The sequence below is a fragment of the Colletotrichum destructivum genome, chromosome 9, assembly GCF_034447905.1.
Source record: "Colletotrichum destructivum chromosome 9, complete sequence".
NCBI classification, from domain to species: Eukaryota; Fungi; Ascomycota; class Sordariomycetes; order Glomerellales; family Glomerellaceae; genus Colletotrichum; species Colletotrichum destructivum.
The window spans coordinates 3,051,075-3,071,921 of NC_085904.1; the positions used below are offsets into that span (position 1 = coordinate 3,051,075).

The following is a 20,847-nucleotide window of genomic DNA, read 5'->3' on the forward strand; positions in this document are numbered from 1 at the left end:
ATCACTCCCATGCCCAATGAAGTCGGCACAGCAACGTGCTTTGTTGGGAGATGCAAGTGAAGTGGCATGAGTAACAAGGCTGGGGACTAGAGATTAGCGGCCGGTATGGAGGGGGCAAATAATACTTCCGAGAGCTCTTGTCTGCTTTGTGCCTTCTCTTTGTCTGGCATGTGTCTGCCGCCTCTCATCCATCTGAGGCACCTAGCTTTCTGCCCAGCACCTTTGAGACTGGTCCGTCTACGGTTTGTATGGACAAAGAGCAAGGTCTTTTTTTTCTGGACAACAACTGGCTTTGTCTGTCTGGCTTGGGCCGTTTGTATTGCTGCAAGTACGGTTTCCTGTAAGGATATGTACTCGATAATCTTGCAACGGGGCGTGCTGGACAACAGCCTGGCCAAAACTCATCATCTTTGCCCTTTTATTCTGTAGGGAGGGGGAGTATTTTTGACATCGTAGGGAATTTGAGATCCGAATGACACGTGTTTCCAACCCAATCCTCACCTCTTTCAAGATAATGCAGTACTTCCCCATCTATCACTGATGTGCGCCTTCGCATTGTAGGCAAGACAATGCCAGGGAACCGGGATGTGTCGATGGCTGATTGATTTTCGTCTCGCTGTCAGGGCGGTTGATGTCGTTTGTCGACGTCGGACTAGGTAGCCAAATGTACTTGCAGCCTCCCCTCGGCCAAGATGCTGAATTTTTCACTTTAGGGCAGTGGGGGGGGGAGGGGGGTATATCTGGCTGCCAAATGCATCTCGGGATAAGCATCAATACCTCGAAGTGGACGATCTCGTCAGTGGCTTTTGAGCACGTCAAACTGTACCTTCAGGTCCAGATCTTCCAACCATCATTCTACTCCCCTCGAAGCTTCATATATATATATATATACCCAATGCACATCGATAACAGCACCGCTAGTACGCCGTCAGGATTTTTAATCCCATAGTCCAGCATAGCCTCGAAACAAACCATGTATCATGACCGAGCAGACCAGAAGATGCTTGGATGGCGTCTGTTTGGCATCGTTGTGAGTTCCCTGGGTTTCCCACTTCAAAGCTTGTTCCCACAGTCAACCACACATGTCGATGCAATGGTCCCGGTCGTATTTCAAAGCGAGAACCACTTCGCCTCGCCGATTAGAATGATGTGACATATAAGGGCCCTGCGTTCGGTCAAGCTGGAATAACGAAACTTGTTTGTTCCAGCCCCAGCGTTATCCGCTCGGTGCCCCCACCCCCCGCTTCATGTATTCTATATGCCGTCGATCGTTGCGAGATTGTTACAAGGAAACGTCCATTGCCGGCTGATCGCTCCGGTCCGGCATCCAGTACTGGTCCAACAAAGTCTGCAAACGTTGTCAGTTGGCCCCTCCCTTGATTGACCCCGTACCAAAAGATGATTACTCGACTCACCCAGTCAAGATTCGAAGGGTCGTTCAGCACGTTATCCAGCGTCATATAATCGAAATCAAACCCGTGATCAATCCCCACCCCGTAGAGCTGACCGCATCCGACGCCGCCGCCACCGGCGTCCCCTAATCCGGAGCTCGCAGCCGAAGACTGGCTGAACGACGTCGGGTCTTGGTCGCAGCAGCCATTTTCGCCGACGTCCGCCGTTGCAGTCCTCAGGTCTCCGGTCCTTGAGCCAGATTTACACATCCTCTGACTCGTCAGCCGCTGGACCATCGCCCGCAGGACCGTTGCCGCGTGCCTAGCGTCCCGGGAGCAGCTCGACCGGTTCGACCAGATTCCGCTCGCCGTTCTGAGGGCCGACATCTTCCTCTCGTAGTCCTCGTCGCTAGGTATGGTCAGCGAACGCCGGACGCAACCCCGCCTAACCCATTCCGCCTCCCTTGTTTCCCTGGCAGGACGTCAAAGGCAAGACGTACCTCGTATCCGTGCTCTCGTTCAAATCCAAACAAACCACCATAGCAGCAATCATAAAGTCGTGCAACGTCAGGCTACTCAACATGTACCGATCCTCGTACAGCCTCCCACCCGGGCTCGCCTCCCGATCGAACTCGGCGTGCAGGTCGAGCACCCTCAGCGCTGCATCCCGGCAGATCTCCCTTGACGCCGCAAACCGCGGGTCCGCCTTGTCTCTGCTGAGATACGCCCGGTGCAGCACACACAGGGCCTTGCTGTACATGAGCTCGAGCATCAGCCGTTGCATGACGGTGTAGTTCTGCTCCGTGAACCCCGTCGCGCGTATCGGCCTCACGCGCATCGTCGTCGGCAGCTCGTCGTGCCACGTGTGCAGGGCGTCATTAAGCGCACAAGTCTCAGCGTAGGCAGGCTGCGCCGGGCTTAGCGCGTGGCGGATCACCCTCCTCAAGATGCGGCAGAGCTTGGATTTCCAGCAGTAGTACAGCATCGGGGTCGGCTCCGTCGGCGGCCGCGGTGGGGGCATTGTTATGGTGTCCTCGTCAAAGTCCTCGTCGGGGTGGTTCTCGGGCCCGCGGGCGTCGCCGTCGCTCTCGTGGACGATGGCGGGCATGCCTAACTGGAAAGAGAGTAGCAAGTCAAAAGTCTCACAGTAGAACCAGGCCCGGCGGCGCATCTCGGCCTCGAAGGGAGAGATGGGTGTCGACAGGTGCTTCGGGTCGAGATGGTAGCCCCTCCGCTGCGCAAGCCTCGTTGCGACGCCAAACATGTTGGACAGGGTCGGGTCCATGTCTTTGCTCCCCATTACCCTAGTGTAGGCGACTAGGATGGTCGCCTCGACAGAGTAGGCCCCGGCGGCGAGGTAATCCCCCTTGATGAGGCACTGCACCGCGCGGCCGGTGTAGGCCGAGGGTTCCTTCAGTCTGCGGTTCAGGCCCAGCGTTTCCACACTCCCCTTACCGCGGACGATGATTGCGGCGTTGGAGATGATGGAGAAGAGGATGCTTATCCAGAGAAAGCTTGCACCCTCGGGCTTCTTCCAGAACGCCTCGTACTCGCGTTGGAAGCGGCCGACGTGAATAAAGGGAGCGGCACTGAACCGGGCGTGAAAGTACACGCTCAGCAACTTGTCCAGGTCCTGGCGCGGGGGTAGACTGGACAAGACCTCCGGCAACGAGACGGCGACGACGGCGCCGAAGAGGAAATCCGGACCGATGGAGCATGCGCCGCCTTCCGGTGGTTCCGGGAGGACGGTTGGATCCGGCTCGAGGGCCGTCTGGATCTCGCGGATGTGTTGAAGAAGGGCGGTCCAGTGCGTGGCGCCGTAGTAGGCGTCTTGTCCGTCTGGTGGGATCGGAGCCGGCGAGTGGCCGCTGCTCCCGGGCTCCGAGTTTGTCGGCGTCGGCCCTGTGGAGGGTTTAGTGGGGCCCGGCGCCGTCCGATCCCGTGCTTGGGACGAAGAGAGGCCTATCCGCACGAGGTCCTGGACCATGCCCTCTAGCTTCTGTAGCCGCTGCTGCAATTCTGGCCGCTGCTGTAGCAAACCTTCTCCCACTGCTTCTCCAATTTCGCCGTGAGCGCCATGTTGAGATCCCGAGCTCGAGGAGACTGCAGCAGCAGCGTGACTACCGCGGCCGCTATCGCCCTCATTGCCGTTTCCACTATTCCCGGACACCCCAGCCCCGAACTTGCAGGCATCCCCATCTCCGCGCTTGGCACAAGCGCCACAAGGCGAGGCGCGGTCACACCGCAGCTTTCGCGCGCGGCAGGCCAGGCACGAGACGGGTTGACGGTTGCGCTTGGTCACCCTGTGCCGGTGGTCGGACAGAGACTGGGCACGGAAGACGGACGTGAACTGGGCAATGTCTGATGACGATGCCATTGGGCCCTGTCGTGCAAGCGAAGGGGGGAAGGGGGATAGGCGTTTGCGTCGTCGGCTTCGTCAGTGCGGAGGAGAAGGAGGGGGCGTGACTCGGAGGGAAAGATGACCCCGAACCATGTGAGTGGGTTGTGCTCTCGGCCGATTCCGATTCCCCGGTGCGGAGACAGCAAGGTTTCCGCGTTGGGATAAGTTTGACTCCGAACCTCTATGGTCTCAACGAGGATTGTGATAAATGTGCTCAGAATGTCGTGGTTCACAAGACAGCGACTTGTAGCAAAGCGTAAGCAGAATTGTGGCCGAAAGGCGACTCAAGCCCGTCTGGGTTTACTGCCTATGACGGCGTGAAGAGCTTCCGGACGGGAATAGTCTCGGATTTAAAACCTTCCTGTTCCGGAAAGACGACGCCTTACGTACCATCCGACGTCGTCCCGTTGACCCATTAAGCTTTCCCGTCACAAATGTCAAAACAGTCCATGGTACCGAGTACGGGACAAGAAACCTTGGGCCTTTTATTTCTACTTTTCTTCATTCTCTGACTATTGTGGCATTGCTCTTGCGTCAGGACCCGTCGGGTTTGGGGACCGGGAGAGTCCCCTGAAAACCGTATCGCCGCCTGGAATAGATCAATATGCAAAAGTAGGTGTATCACGCTCTTTCATGCCTAGAACAAAACGCAAGGCCAGTGGCTCAGATTAGCGAACCACCCATATCATCCCGATCGACACACAGGGAACCGTCTCGTCTTTCTAGATCGCCGAAACAAGCGGAGCCGAGAGACCTAGCTATGAATGGGAACAAGTGGTATGGAGGGAGAAGGACTGAGGATCTCCCCTGTCTCATGCCATCCCCTCGCAACTCTCCTCACCGAGAAGAGGGGGATGCGCACAATCCAATATGCTTTGATGAACCAGTCAGGAAAGGGTTCAAACTTGCGAAAGCCCGTGCGAAGAAACGAACCGGTGTGCGTAAGAGAAAGAGACAGAGGCAATGGTGGAGGGATAAACTACATCCAAACCCAGTTGTTTCGATTAACCTTTGATTTGTTCCCACGAATGTTGCACTTCGACAGCAGCAGAAAACATCCACCATCCGTCCGCATATGCCCACACCCACAGACTCTCCTCCCTTCTTCAACAACCCAGTCAATCGTCCAAAAAGAAAGCCCCCTAAACCCTCTCTCTCCCCCTCTCTCTCCTTCCCCTCTACATCGTATTCCAATTAAGCTCACTTTTGGGTCGAACGCTTCACACAACTCTAAAAATACCTGACGTACATATGGCAAGTATGTTGTGATTGTGAGGCAAGATCGCGAGAAACGTCACAACACAGACCGCTGGCACCATCGCTTTCCCCCTCACCATCATCCCAACCACGAGATCTCCATGCGTGCCGTGGACCGCGGAGTTTTGTAGATAGGCGCCTCCGCCCGTCGCTTTCTTTCCATCACACACAGCAACAGGCCTCCATGACTCCGCGACTCTCATGGGATCATCTCCCCCCTGCCTAGCCCGGTAATCTAGTCTCCAGGCCTCATCCGTGCGCCTGCTCTGTGCGCCCCCCCCCCCCCCCCCCCGACGAGTATCATCAGAAAGGCATCCTAACAGTTCCTGGTTATGGCTCCGGGCGCTGCCAGCGTTCCGCCTCGCATGGAGCGGCCACACTAAGTAAGCATAAACCGATGTTGTTGCCTTTGTCGGATTCGGGGTTTCTTTCACTGAAGTCTAGGAGGGGAGCACGCGCCATGGGATTAAAGAGAAACATCACCGGTATACCAGGCGATTTCATCCGGATTGCTCATTATGTACGTGTTGGGTGAGCGCCAGGCGCGGCCCCTCGTATTTACGTAGTGTTGTGTTTGTGGTGAGGTCTCCCCAACTACTTCTCTTGTCCTCTCGGTGGACAAGCCCGAGTACCAACGCCGTCACGACGGATTTCTAAGGGGTCGGTCTTTGGCCATTATCGCTGAGCCGTCCAGAGTACCTTGAATCACCTGTCACTCTGGGATCGTAACCGCTTGCCCCCACCCACTTGTACTTAGACGGGCATCAAGTTCGTCTCTAATGCGGCACAATGTATCCCTACGTTCAACCAACTAGCAAAAACGCACAATGTGCGGCACACCCCTTCCTGAAGCGAGGCGCTCGTACTTCGCGCAACCACCACATGAGGGAAAAGCCAATCAGTAGGGTTACACCATAAGTCACCCTATTGTCAAAGTCAAGATCGAGGAAACCTTGTCTTGTGTTGCGTGCTTCTTACCCGCTGCCAAGCGATGGCCCATGAGGTACAACCCAACTCGGGCGAGGGCCCGATAGATGGGCTCGCGGGGCCACCCTCTTCGGCCGTCCGCGGCCAGCCGGTCTGACCACCCTCCCCCCTCAAATACTTGACAACGCTCTTCAAGGCCAGAGAGCACGCTCCAAAGAGAGAGAGAGAGAGAGAGAGGCTCCCTCCCCCTTGGAGGTGACTCCAGCCAATCACCGTCCGTTGTGCGGACACTCCTTGAAACCCCTACCCCAGGTGAGAGGCCGGGACCGTCAGACTCAATCGAGACAAGCCACACGCGAACAGAGCCGAGAAGAACACCGTCAGATGCTGGAACCTGCCACAGGGGAGGGGGGGTTCTGCTTGGGAAGCGACTAAAAGACAACAAGAAAAATCTAATATCCTCCGGCAAAAAACCGTTCTCGGGTCGCAGACGATACGCCGTCGACCCGCATGTCTCTCAAGCAAATAGGTAGGCATTGCATGCAGTATATCGCGGAAGCAGGAGAACAATCCTCGCCAACCCTCGTGGGTCTCCCCCGGGGGGCTCCAAGTACTGACTTAAGCACACCCCTCATCCGGGTATCAAGGCACAAGAGACGACCGATACACGCCATGAAAAGAAAAAGGCAAAGCAAAGCTGGGACGTGCCTTCCCATCCGGGCCTGCAGAGCACCGTCATCGCACTTTTCCCAAACCGCTAACACGGCTCCCTTCACCTGTCACCCCAGCTGTCTGATAGACCTTCCCCTCCTCCCCTAACCCTTTCTAGGCTTTCCAACGCCCCTTATCGCCGCGGACATGCGAGAGGCAGCAACAGCAGCAAGCAGAGCTCGGCCCCTCCCCACGGACAGAGCATGTCTCGTTGCCGTAAACGGTCTTGATGCCGAAAATAGATCATGACTAAGCACGCATATTGTTCACGTCTGCATCTCACGATCGCCGCGGGGGGAGGAGCCGTCCTCGTGTACCTATAGGTTGGAAGAACTGTCCATGTTCTGGACACTCTTTCTAAGTTCGGGTGGGTGGGGCCGAGGCGGGGGAAAAGCTCATTAATGTCCCGGAACCCTGGACGTAGTCGTTTTAAAGACCGAATGTCAAGATGGAGGAGGAGGAAGAGGAGGCCCTCCGGAGCTTCCAGATTCTCGGCTCGTATAGCAGAACGTCGGGTTGGGAACCGAGGCGTGTGTGTGTGTGTGTGTGTGTGTGTGTGTGTGCTCGCTCCAGGGAGACACCTGCGCAATGGGCCCGAGGACCTGCCAACAAGGGGAAAGACAGACTTAGCCGCCGCGCCAAGTGAGGCATCGACTTTCCGGAAACAGACATCGTGTACAGGTAATAGCTGCCGTCAGTCCCTCCTCCATTCTCCCCCCCCCTTCCACTACGTACTTGGCGTTAATCCTTTTGATCCGCAAAGGCCCCCGACCTTTCGGTTTACATGTAACCTTGGGAGAAACTCCCTCTCGTCCATAAACGGTACATGCACAGAGAAACTCACCCAGAGCTGACCGGTGAGAGGAGGAAGAGGCGATCTAGATCGGTTGGTATCATCATACCCTTCGTACAGCCTCATTTCGTCGCATCCAATGCTAAGTTGTCGGCCTTCGACCCGAACCGTCCTAGTCCTCGGGCAGTAACCGCCAAGGCAAATGCATACAACGGTGAATAGACAATACACACCAAGGAGTCCTTTTTTCTCCCCTCCCTCTCACAGGCCTTTCTCTCTCAGAGGCCTTGTTTCCTCCCTTCCCCGTGTCCAGCAGAAATGGAATCCCATCCATCCGCTCTCGTCTCCTCGCCGAGCTGCCAGAGCTAACACCTGCCTCCCGTCAACCCATCCTCTTGTTCGCACGTTTCTCTCAACATGCGTGTCGGCTTGGGTCTGTTCCCCAAAGAAATCCAGGACAAGTGAGAAAACGTTGCATTATGGGGTTGGAAAGAGGGGGGGAAAAACGCCAGGCTCTTTTTTTAATGGTTCTTCCTTACTACGTCTCATGCGCTTGGCTCGAAAGTGTGAAAATGGTCAAACAGAAAAACCCCTTGGGTTTCGAGATGAATGGGAGGAAACAAAGCCATTGAAGAACAAGAGAAAAAGAAAAGAAAAAGAGAAAAAAACACAACTCGCTTTTGTACAGGGACCACGACTGTATTACGGGCTGGGTATCATGGGCTGCGAAGGAAATAAAATTAAACTCCGCCGCTAGGAGGAAATGCCGCGGATGATCCTGGCAGCATTACCAACGGCAATGGTGAATGGAGGGACATCCTGCACATGAGGTTAGGCCAAGGTTTCACGGTGCAGGAGCGCGCGTATCGGCTTACCTTTGTGACAACTGAGCCAGCCCCGACGGTGCTTCCCCGCCCGATCGTGACGCCTGGTAGGATGATAACCCCCCCACCGATAAAGCAGTCCTCCCCGATGGTAATGGGCATGCCAAACTGTGGCCCCTTGCTGCCCATGCGCTTCTTGGGATCGGTGGGTAGTGTCGCAGTGTAGATGCTTACGTTCGGACCGATGTGGCAATTGTCGCCAATCTTAACCTCGCACGTATCAATAATAGTACAGCTCCGGCCAATGAGAACGTTTTGCCCGATGGAAATGTTGTAGCCATAGTCGCAAGTGAAGGGCGCCTCCACGACCACATGCTCACCCACTCTTCCCAGGTTCGCCACAGGTGAGGCGACGGTTGGCGAAATCTGTATCGGGTCGCGAGGCTGCAGAATCTCGCGGAAAAGGCGTGCGCGCTCCGTTGGGGAGACGCCGTTGTTCGGATTCGTCGAGTTGTTGAATCGCCAGCAAGCCGCGCTGCAGCGTTCGCGTTCTAATACGAGCTCCTTGTCGAATGGATAGTAGAGCTTCCCGTTGAGCATGTCCTCCTTTTGCGTCCTGGTCCTGCTGGGGGAGAACTGGGCGTGTGATAGTGCCAACTGTGCGGCGACTTGCACGTTGGTAGTTGCCGGGGGCTGCGGCGGCGGCGGTGGCGGCGGCGGCGGCTGTTGTTGCTGCGGGATGGGGCTGTTCGATCTCGTTGGGTGAAGAATATTGATCTGGGGCAGTGTGTGGCCGGGGTGAGGCGTTTCGGGCTCTGGACCAGTCCTGCTGATGTCGTGCAACGGAGGGACGCGCTGATACTCCTTTCTCTCCGAAAAGGGAGCATGTGGAGGCCCTTGAGCGCTGACAGGCGTGGGGAAGGCGTTGGCAGGGGTGTAGGGAATGGCAGAAAGCTTGTTCTCGGGGCTCGTTACGGATGCGCTGGGGATAGTCGAAGCCGTCGGCCGGTCGTCATCAGTCAGCAGCGGCCGCCCTTGGGGGGGGTCTATCCGCAGTGGCTGTCCGCGGTAATGGGGCAACGGCTCCCGTCTCTGTCCGATGGCAGGCTGGCTGCCGTACGGAGCTTGCTGCGGCATGCCGTATGCGCCGGGCGGGACATAGCTGGGATCCTTGGACTCCAAGGGAATGGCCGCGCCCTTACTGTCTGGCTTTTGCCAGGCCGTGTTGCGCTGCGGAGGGTATCCTGCGCAAACAAAACCTCCACGGAGACAGTTGCTACCTAGAAGGGGAAAGGGTCAGCGTTATATCACGAGGACAAGCAAGAGAGGATATTTTCGTACACTCGGGTTTCTGCTCATCGCATTTCTTCTTCCTCCTGCGGCACGTGAGGCAACCCGTCTTGGTCCGGTTGCTGAAGTTACGCTTTCTCTTCTTGTCGGACTGGAGTGTGGGGTCACGAGATCCACCAGGCGTGTAGGAGCCATACGCCATGGATCTGTCGTCGCCGTCAGGGCTGGTGTTGTCGTAGTCATGTCCATCCATCTGGTTGGCACGCCTTAGCGCCTCACCAATCTGCTCCTCCGATTGACCTTGGGTGGATGTGGCGGAAGGCTGGTCGTAGTAGGCCCGCTCATCCCTTTCTCTTCCTTCGCGTGAATACCACGAATCGCCATGTTCGCGCAACTCTTCGCGTTCAGCGTAGGAGCGGGGGTCGCGCTCGCGCGAGGGCGTCTCATAAAGATCACGTGACTCTGGAGGATGAGAGTGAGATGCAGCGCCGGGAGACTTTTCTTTGGGCGGGGGAGCTTCTCTTCGCAGCTCCACAGAGTCGGATCGCTTTCTCTTGTGTGAGCCATCGACATCGGGGTAGTTGGCAGACTGATACGGCGATCTGTCCTGGCTCGGGCCAGCCCAGCTTTCCCTTTGGCTTGTGGAGGGTTCCGTGGCAATGGATGATTCCGTGGCGGTGGAGGGTTCCGTGACGGTGGTGGTTGATTTGAGCTCGGATGGGATGGGTTGTCCGTTGGGGCGCCCGTCTGACGGAGCAGCTCTGCTGGCATCGGCGGGCGGGTTGGGTGGTTCCGAGGTTTTTGGTGAGCCCCCATTGAGGGCAGTGAAAGCTGACATGGTCCGACACGACACCTCGCCAACGCGGGTGTGAGAGGGCAAGACGTGAGATGTCGTCACGAAGCTGTTGATCTGGGGGAACGGAGTGATGAGTAGATACGGTGCTAGATGAGGTTGCTACGCGGTAGGCGACTGGCGGTGGGAACGGCGGCAGATAAGCGTCGGAATGGTGCGTTAAGAACCAGCCGGGAAATTTGGTAGGTGAGGAGAAAAGCCGCGGGATGATGTGTTGGCCCGTGAGGAAGGGGATGCGAAGGAGCTGGGTGCGCGCGTCAAGCAGGGTGGCAGCGTAGTGCTAATGTGGGCGATTTGGACCGAGCAATGCCGCTCTGGAGAAGCCACAGAGTCGCGGGCGGGAGTAAATAGTTATACGCGTGGTCTGTAGAGTAGGGTAGAGTAGAGTAGCGTAGCGTTGAGCTGAAGTTCTGAGGCGAACGAACGTCTTTTTGGAGACAGGGAGGCGCCTCGTCGTCTTCCGGGTTCAGAGAGTTTGGGGGAATGGCCTCTCTTGAGTGAGTGAGTGAGTGAGAGCTGGCGCGGATGAGATGAGTAAGAAATGGGGATCCCTTTTAGTCTGGGGCAGCCAAGTCGTTTCTTTGTGTGCGTCGTGGGGGTGGGTAAGTTTTTCTTCTTTTCCTCGTGCTTTCCCTGGACCCGGTCCCCTTCTCAAAGATCTGCACGCAAAAGACAGAAAGCGGGAAGGGAAAGAAGAAGAAGAAGAGGGGAGGGAGAGAGGGAGAGAAACAATGAAAGAGATAAAATAAAACAAAATAAAACAAAAAACAAAAAAGAAGGGGGAAAAAGGGTGGAAAGGGAGCCAGCTGTTAAGCGCAAATGATGACACTTGCTGCTGCAAGCTGCAAGCTGCAAGTAGCTGCTACTGCCGCCGGCGCTGGTGCTGGTGCTGGTGCTGGTTCTTCGGCACGCGGCGCGCGGAGGTCGCGGGAGCTTGAGCTCTCTCTCGGTAGGCCGTAGGCAGGGGGGAGGGGGGTGTGAGAAATAATTCGATGGGCTGTGCGCGCGTGCGTCAGTAGGTAGGTACGTGCGACAAGGCAGGGACAAGAGGTCGAGAGCGGTGTCTTGTCCGCCCGCTGCTGGGCTTGGGGGAGGGGGGGTGGAACAAGGACAGAAATTGATGAGAGAAGAGATGTTGCTGAGACCCGAGGCTGTGCAGCCCTTGGTGTATGGATGTGTGTGTGTGTGTGTGTGTGTGGGAGAGAGAGAGAGAGAGAGAAATTAGATGGGAGCAGGCAGCCCATTTGTCTCTTGTCAGGACGGCTTTTTCCAAAGCCGTTGGACAAGAGGAAAGTAGAATTTCTACCCTTTTTCTTCCTTGGGGGCGCGGGTGTAAGGGGAAGGGAAAGCCAGATAGAAGAGGAACGAGACGAATTGGAACACCAACATAAAGAAGAGGCTTGCTTACTTTACTCGTCCTTCTCAGGTATATCGCCAACTGTTCCTATTAGACAATATTCAATTTTTTGATTGCTTGCAATCTGGCGCGTTCGAGATGTCACCGGGTGATGATGAGTGTCGTATTAAGTTGTGTTGTGTCGTGTTGTGCGTTGCGAATGTGATGAGACGGAGGCGGGCTAGGAGCACTTGTTCGCCTGCGAGTTTGGTACGTCGTCGGAGAGGTTGCAGCGTATCCAAAGTAATTCGGGCGGGAAACTGCGCCGGTCCTCATTCTCCTTCGTCGCTTCTGCGTCTCTTCGTCTCTTTTGTGCCCTCTCTTACCTTCCTTTCCACTCTTGCTTACTTGCCGTCTCTGCCAATGTCTCTGTCTCTGTCACAGTCTCTCTTCCGAACCGATTTTTTTTTGTGGAATGAACAAATGAAAAAAAGCAGTCAGTACTACGTCTTGTGTCGTCGAGCCGAGTCCCGCGAGCTCAAAGGGGTCCCGTCCTTCCTTCTTCTCCCGTCTTGAGGGGTTGGGGTCGGTTTGTCCTAGCCGAGGGATGATGGCTGCTTTGTCTGGCGGCGCTTGAGTGGTTTCAATTTTTTTTTTGACGCGCGATTATGCTGCGCCTGTCCGGGGAGGGGGGGGAGGGTCGAATAGTGAGGGGACGATTTTCCACGCCGCAAGCCAGGAAAGGAGACTTCAATTGTAACGCGACCCCCAACCCAATCGCCTTCTCTTCTTCTTTCTCTTCCCGCAAGCAAGGGTACAAAACAAGGCGTTAGCCAAATATTGAGAGAAACAAATTCGCCTTGTCCTTCTGTGATGGCAGTTCGGACGTTGAGGGATGGGACGTGTGCAAAGAACCTGCCGGATGAGTTGGGCCTTGAAAATCACAGGATGTCCCAGGCGAAAGATGGTTTTCGTGGTGTCGGATGTTGGCGGGTGGAATTGGTAAAATGGTGAGATGACAAGAAACTGTAAGTGTGACGAAGGGGTGAGGGTGGGACAGGGAAGAGGAGGGGGGCGGAATAAGTTATTATCATGTGGTAACGAACCTCAGGTGAAATGTTGTCTATGTAGGTGTGTGTCGGTAGTCGGGGTCAAGTCGAGTCTGGACATCCATCCAGTCGCTTCGAGGTACTTACACTCTCTCACACGCTTAGAGGGGCAGGGCGTTTGGCAACCGCATCCGCATCCGCTGCCGTAGCCGTAGCCGTCAACAAGCCGGCACCTGTCCAAAGTCTGTTAGGCGAGCCAAGGACTACTACCCAGCCAGCCATTTTCTTTTCCATTTCTTTTTCTTCCACCCTCCCCCCCCCCACACATGGTTTGTTAACGCTATTGCTCGTCAGTTCCAGAAACCAACCGAAGAAAGATTCGAAAAAGTACCCGGGCAGTCAAATGGCTTAAAAAGGGAACGAGCTCTCTTCCCGGGGTGACGGGGACGCGACGACAAGTGTCTTCCGGAGGAGAGGGAACGGAGAGGGTGCATAATTCATTAACTTTGTATCTTGCCCAATACGGGCCCTTCCCTCTTAATCTCTCCCATGCGCTTCAAGTCGCTTCTTCCCGCAGAATCTCTCTCCATGTGCTGGCTGCATCCACACATACACACAAACGTGAATGAATCCCTCTGAGACCAGACCAAGTGTCGACTGTCGACGAGGATAACTAAGATGCACTTGCCACCCGTATCCGTATCGCCTCTTTCCCTCACCTCTGGAACATCCAACACCACCACTATCAACCCCCTCCCCCCTCGTCCTCCATCGCTAAACCCGGGAAACATTGGGGCGGCATGGCGCTTCCTACGGGTACTGGGCGGCCGTCTGGTACTTGGGCGATACCGCTGCCAGTAGCCACTTGCGTCTGTTGTCGCTTCGACAGCCAGCTGGGCACCCTTGTTCAAGTATGAACAAGGGGTGGGGGGATGGCATGCAGAAGTGAGGGGGCGTGCCGTCAGTCAATTGGCGACCCTGAGAAAGGGAGGGGGCGTGAGCCAGGAAGAGCCTTGCAGCCAGCCTGCGTCTCGTCGCTCCAGCTGCTGGTGCAACGTACAGTACTCTGTAGGTAAAGTACTTATGTACAACTGAGGATTGACTTTGATTTTGAATGAACGGGACGGGGACTGGACCGGACTGGTAGAACTGACCTTGACCCGGCCGGGTCTCAGCTGGGATGTGCCGCTTTGCATCTTCCCATCGCCGTCTGCCCATCTCTGCCTTGTCGCCTTGCGCCCATGTTGTTCTGTTCTCCTCTTTACCCCCCCTGGTCAGACACGGTTCGTCCATATCCCGTCGTTGCAGAATATGAATCGTCGTGAGCTCGTTGTCGGCCCCGGGCCTGTTCTATCACCCGGGCCTCCCTATCCAATCGACTGGCTGACTGCAGCCCACACGCAGATGGCACATCCTTCTCCCACGGACCTCAGCGGCCATGCCTCTGCTTCTGTCTCCTTCCGCGAGATGATGCCGGCTGAAATGGTGCACAGATGCATCTTGTACAAATAAAGTGTATGTTCTCATGTAAATGCCCACGACCATTTACTCAATGAAACATATGCCAACCACCACTGCCACGTGAAAAGAACGGGGGGACCTGCTTCATCAACGTCGATGACGGCGGGAGATCTGTGATCTGTCATCCCCCCTTGAGAGGCTGTAGGCGCACGGCATGGGGAGGAGAGGTTGCCCCCCCCCCCCCCCCGCTTGCCGCGGCCGTGAGCCGTCGTCATTTTCAGTTTCTCCAAAGTTGGGGGCAGCAAACAAGCGACCTCCCGCGACAAGAGCCGCCGGCTTTCGCCACTGAACTTGGAAGCGAAAACCTACTGCCACCCACCACCACCAGCTACCGTGGGCCATAGCGACCCCCGTTTTGATTGATATCGTCAACCTGCACCCGCCGCCCCCGTCACATCGACTCTACGCTGCCATCTCTCTCTGACAAACTCGTCTGCACGTCGCCTCTGGGACCCTTCCTGATTGATGTGCAACTGACGGGCCGCCGCCGCCGTCGTCTAACTAAGACACCCCCATAACCCCTCGCGGTTCAACAATAAAGCCCCTCGCGCATCCGGAGACGCTGCCCGCCTCCAACGTTACACTGGTTTCCACTTGTCGCTCCCACGAAGCTTGACTCTCACTGCAACCCTTCAGACCGCCGTTTGCTGGAAATGTGTGGGCGTGCGTGCGTGCGTGTGTGTGCGTGTGTTCCATACCGTAGAGAAAATATCGCCAGGGTTGCCCCATCCTCCTCGAGTCTGGCAGGAAACGGCCTTGATACGCAGAAGAGGGTGAAGGGAGGGTGGACCGCCTGGCCTAGATCGAAAACATCCCGGCCGCCGACGGCTGCTTTACAGAGTACTTGCGGATACTATGTACATCTGGAAAAGAAGAGAATCCAATAACCCCGGTGCCGAAGCCATCCCGGTCGAACCTTTGACCCCTTCATCCGCCCGCGCCTTCATGTTCATAAATAGCACTAGGTCACGCGGTAGTCCTTGCCAAATAGTGTTTTGTCCTCGACATGATGGTCGCAATTGACGTCGGTTCGGGATGGGGCAGTGGTGCAGACCCGTGTTTCGAAATGTCGAAATCAGCCACGGTTATCCGCGACTTGGTTCCCTTCTGGCCATGAGCGCTCAAAGTTGCGACCGAGACGCCACTAGAGTGAGTTGGCTTATGACCGACCGGTGCGTGATGCAGGCGGATGTGGTTAATGGCGTGCCGCTTTTACACCAATGGGACATTCAGGTCTTGGTCTCTGTGTCATGCAGCTTACCGCGATCGGTGAGGTTTGACGTCGAGAGAACCTAGCTTACATTCGCACATTTCGCGTCTAAAAACACTCTCACATACGACACTAACGTCGTCGGGATTTGTCGTCACCAAGGAATGCTCACTCAGTTAGCTGGTCGAAGCTCGTATCACCGCCCCCGTTCGACACTGTTCTAGTGTATGTACGGCCGCCAACTGCACTAGCAGACGCGGTAGTGCACCCGATTCCAAAGTTTGGCTGACCTGCCAGCCCTGTTAACATGAGATTGGTGAGGGGAAAATCCCATTTTCGGGTCCGCGTTGAGTCTGTGTCTCGGCCCTTGAGTCCCCTTCTTCAACGCAGCAGCCAATCTTCGATCACGGTCGGCGCATCACAGGAGACTTTCTTTCCCCTGGTTTGATATCCTGGGCAACAACATTCAATCTAATTACCTTCTCTGGGCGCAGGTCCCTCCCGGGGCTGTAGCTTGCCATGTATCCGTATTCCTAGGCTGCTTTGTTGCGTTGCAATATCTGCTCGCGCTCCATGCGTTTGTCGCAGCAGCACACCGCGGCCTAATTGTCCACTCGTGGTAGGGCATGCGTCAGACTCATTCCGGGAACCTCGCGCGAAATGCAAATCGTGCCGCCAATCTCGGTGCCCGTAGGGTGTCCCATCTTTCACTTCCCCCCCCCAAAGCTCTGCTCTCGTTCCTCTGATGGGGCAGGGATGAAACAAAAACGTTAATCTTCCGATGTCGATGAACCAGGGTGCAGTCCACGGTGGATATTTTTAGCTCTTCCATCCTGGGTATCACCTCGGGAGGTGCTGCTTTACTACCAACGTAAGTACCTCGTTGCGGGTTTTCCTTCTTTCCTTTTTGCTTTTCTCCTCTTTCTCCTTTCGTTCTTACCCCAGCGTTGGCCAGGATCGATCCGCTCGTCTCGTCTCATCTCGTCTCGTTGTCGCGTAGGTCTAGGTAAGGTGCTGGTTCGGTGGTTCCCATCGGCTCCGACGGCGGTCAAAAAGTTTCCAATCATTGTCACAGACCTCCCTTTCTTTTGTCTCACGTAGCGCTTACCGCAAGGCGGGTGTGCGCGAAGAGAGAATCTTGCTAGCAACCCGACTCGACTCAACCACCCACTCCAGTGTCGCATCCGCCGCAAGTCACTCGGGTGTCTTTACCGCCGCGGTCCACTCATACCTCCCGTGATGGCAGCTAAGCGGTGTCGTCAGTCTGATTGGCTATCGACATTGTAAGTTGCAGCCAACAAGAAGTCCAGGTCGACAGAGGGATATGGAAAGAATGAGTGACCTGCATACGACTCGACACGTGTGTTGAGATGAGACAGACGAGATAACCCCCCCCCCCCCCCCCCACTCCGATGGAGCAGTTTGCCCAATCTTCGGCGCTCCATTCCTACCAGCCGGAGACAGATTGAAGCTGCCCCGGTGATTTCGTCTTGCGATGCTGCTCAAAAGGTTGCCGAGGGAACTCAACTAAACCTCGCAGGTGGTTCGGTTTTACGGGCCTGTAGGCTGTAGCCCAGAAGCTGTGATGAAGACTTGGATTGGTCGCAAAACCATGCGGTTGCCGCGATCTCGCTGCACACTTGCTGACGTGTGTCACACCCAGTCGCACGCGCGCACAGCCCCTTCACCATCTGCTGCGCAAAATACCGACGGGGCAATCTTCTCGAACGGCCTGGGGACTTGAAGAACCAACGCGGAAGAGGATACCAGGGCACAGGCGGCCGACAGGCATTGTTCTGCAAACAGTGGCTATGTCCGAATCGAGGCCATGAGCATACCGAGATCGTGTACGTACCGGTCCGTACGCGCCTCTGGCGAAAGACACGCCGGAAAACTCGTGGGCGTCTATGTGTAAGCTGTAGGCTGTTCACCAAACAGCGACGTCACAGATCATGTCGCATCCGTCCAAACAGTAGTATCGGTTGCCTCCGATCGATTGGTCGGAGAGTTGAAGGCTTGGCCAAGGTGGAGTTCGTAAGTCCCTGCCATGGCCGGTTCGGTAATGAAAAGGACAGAGATTGTGGGAATGTCGTCTTGTGGGACCTGTTGGGGCAAGAAGCGCGAAACCGCAAGTGAGAGGCTGCATTTAGTGTGGCCAGGTACTCGCCATATGGGGGTTTCCTCTCCGGGGCCATGTCTGGTTGTCTAGCTCGCCCGTGTCGCATCGAAAGATCAGTCAGACAAATGCGGAATGATACCCGCCATGTGGAACCGAAAGCGATGACAACAGTAACGGTAGCAAACACTGAACGAAGCGGAACCCAGCATACTCATCTGTCATCAATCCGTCAAATCCAGACTGAAAAGACATGGGCCGACAGAGTCGAGTGTTTCCAGGTACATTTGGCCGACGCGGCATGCCTTCATCTCCAACATAGCGTAGCATGCATGGGTATCAAGCGTGGCTTACTGACAGTGGCGAGTGGGGATGGAAGGGACGGGAATCAGGGGATAAAATTGAACTGGGGCAGCATCGAGGGACCGAGGTTGCATGAGCGGCCATGGTGCGGATTTGGAAGGAGGAGGAGGCCAAGAAAGAAGAAAGCAAACAAAAGCGGGCCGTCGGTGTTCGAGAAAGAGAGGAGCAGGGAGGGCGGGGGATACTGGCCGTCAAATCCCTTGCTCGTTTTCTGGGGTCTTGTGTCGTCACGAACGCGAGGGAGTGCGCGCGATTGGATGTGGCAGCGAATTTCCCCGTGGATGTTGATGTTGGATGAGGAGGCGGTGGTTGGAGGAGAAGGATTTAACGGCGATGCGAGGGCGCCTGTATGGACCGAGACTCGAGGCCGTCTCGGAGGGATCGAAGGGCAGGAGGAAACAAGGCTGCGGGGCGGGAAGCGTTGGTCCTTGTTTAGGTAGCTGTCGTCCGCTTCGTCTCGTCTGATCCCATGCACGGCGTTGCTATTCCTGGGCGGCGGCGATGCTGATGATGATCAACCTTCGAGTGCAGGGCTTTTGATTGACGGACGCGACGGCCTATCCCGGGGTATTTGGAAGATGTGCTGCCGAGACCCCATCTAACGACGACGAGTGGCGAATGGTTCAATGACGCAAAATGGATGGAGACAGAATGGGGGGTTTATGAAGGCGCTCGGTATTCGTATGGCGGCGGAAAAATTCCTTGCTGGAAGAGAATGTAAATCGTCGCGGTGGGATTGGGAAGAGCAATTACAAAACTGTGCTGTACCTACCTCCCTCCCTAATAGGTGCCTGGCCTTTCGTGATCACGAAGGCGCGTCTGTCAGCCAACTTACCTCTGCTGTCCTTTCTAAGTCTTGTGGTGGGGTCCCCTTACTGTGTCTGTACGAACATAGATACGCCTTGTAAGTACTCCATACAAGCGGAGGAATTGCCTGAAGGCGGTTGGTGATTCCGCTAAGGCAATCAATGTTCGGGCCCAGAACCGCTCGTCGACAGGCCCGAGATACCTCGAGTCCTGCTCGAGTCGAAGGAGGGGAAAGGCAAACAACCTTGACAAAAGAAGGCCATCTTTAACACAACGTGTGTTGGTACGTAGGTAGATAGATAGTGGAGGGTCGCACACAAATGATCCCGCACCGTTCAGGCCAATAGGCCCTGGACACAGCAATCGGTCTAGATCTCGCAGGTTTGGGGGCTAGCGAGCCCGCTTAAACAGCAACCCAAGCGCGCTTTAAAGGGTGGGAGGAGGTTTGCCAGCTGTAAGATGGACGGCGTGTATTTTGGTGGTAAGGAATGCGACTCATCTATCACCCATGGCATCGACCATGGGCGCGGTACGTACTGCTGCGGGAGCTCACTCTCACCCCACCCCCCCTCCTTCCGGGCGCCAGAGAGGAACTTCCGCAGGTTGGTGGGGACAATCGGCATCGTTACCTGGGTACCTAGATACCTAAGGTATCTATCTACCTATGTATCCTCCTCCTGGGCCTTCGCTTACACCTCCCTTGACCTCGCGACAGCTCGCATTCATTCTTCATTGTCGCAATCCAAAAACTGGGGGTTTGGCTGTTGGACGACATCAGAATTTGCAACCGCTCGTCGCAGTGTTGAGATGCATTTTTCTCTATTATTGGTGGGTTCCTAAGGAAATACGTTGTCAATCTCTCTTCACGTGATGAGATGCTCTACATCGTGCACCGAGCGCTGACCTAAGCACATCGGCATGATGTAAGCACCCGTGTCACCGGCGGGCCCCGCTTCGGGTTTGCCTGGAACGGCAGACAGGGACAAGGAGCCTTCCACCCCCCCGACTATATCCTGACAATTGAACGTCCACGCTTGCACTCGAAGATTGCTTCTCACTCACATGTCTGCAAGCTGAAGGTCCCTTTACCCGTCAAGGAGACGACCGTCGCCTCTCGGCTTAAAGCAAGCGGTTCTATTCTAATCTTGGGATCATCAAATTCCCCGAGATGCACGACACCGCAGCTCCATCACACGAACCCTTTTTGTCCAGCAGGGCCTCCAGCCAATGGCATCCCCCGCTCCGACTAAGCGCCCACTAAGCGCTTTTCCTTCCTCTCACGAACGACGTCAAACTATATCGCTGGCTGCCCTTCTTCTGGAAACTTTCTTTCTCATATGGCCACCTTCAACCCGCAATTACATGCACCGTCAGAGCGTCCGACTCCTATTAATAACTACCGGACCCAAGGGCATGTTTCTGACCATGGTCGCCATGGTCGAGCGGCATGAAGATCTCTCTTCCCTCTCATCAAGGACTTACACCAACCTCCGCCACCGAGTATACTACGCGCCGAGTGGCAGCTGTCTCCATGCAAGGTACATGAGCGACGGCGCGCTCCTACCTACTCTGCAGGGTGATGAAAACCTCTTGACTCGCGTCTAGGCCACCCAAGGCAAGACGCGGAGCCGCATCTGGGGGTCACTCGGCGTCACGCCGATGCTCTTCACCTCTAATCACGGCATGTTCCCCCCCTCCCCTTCCATCTCGAGGGACCCTCAGCCTCGCAGAAGAGTCCTCGAGATGGGTAAGTACGCAGCCTTCCGTTGGCGCCTATGACTTGTCACCCCCCTACCGTGGCTTCAGCATCAAGGACCCTGAAATCACAAGGGTATGCCTTGGCGCAAAGACGTTCGCCAACATCATTTACGCGACCCCCCACCTTTGGACCAGTCGACGGCGCGAGTCCAGAGATCTGGAGAGCCCGAGGATCTCGGACGCCCTTTTAGCTTCACCGTCCCCCTCCCTCCTTTCCCTCCTTCCAACAAACCACACGAC

The 20,847-nt window shown here is 55.8% G+C and overlaps 2 protein-coding genes across 2 annotated transcripts; both read right to left on the minus strand.

Moving 5' to 3' along the window:
• Window positions 1-419: 419 nt before the first annotated feature.
• On the minus strand, window positions 420-4,035 carry CDEST_14027 (uncharacterized protein). Its single transcript, XM_062930183.1, has 3 exons — window positions 1,892-4,035; window positions 1,416-1,800; window positions 420-1,348 (listed from the first exon to the last, which is right to left on the minus strand). The coding sequence occupies exons 1-3, from the start codon at window positions 3,766-3,768 to the stop codon at window positions 1,283-1,285; spliced, it is 2,328 nt and encodes a 775-aa protein (XP_062786234.1). The 5' UTR covers window positions 3,769-4,035; the 3' UTR covers window positions 420-1,282.
• A 3,210-nt stretch (window positions 4,036-7,245) lies between these two features.
• Window positions 7,246-12,816, minus strand: CDEST_14028 (Putative zn(2)Cys(6) fungal-type DNA-binding domain, trimeric LpxA-like superfamily). The gene is made up of 4 exons (XM_062930184.1): window positions 11,856-12,816; window positions 9,646-11,444; window positions 8,356-9,584; window positions 7,246-8,299 (listed from the first exon to the last, which is right to left on the minus strand). Exons 2-4 carry the CDS (start codon window positions 10,430-10,432, stop codon window positions 8,234-8,236), a joined length of 2,082 nt encoding a protein of 693 aa, XP_062786235.1. The 5' UTR covers window positions 10,433-11,444; window positions 11,856-12,816; the 3' UTR covers window positions 7,246-8,233.
• Window positions 12,817-20,847: the final 8,031 nt, after the last annotated feature.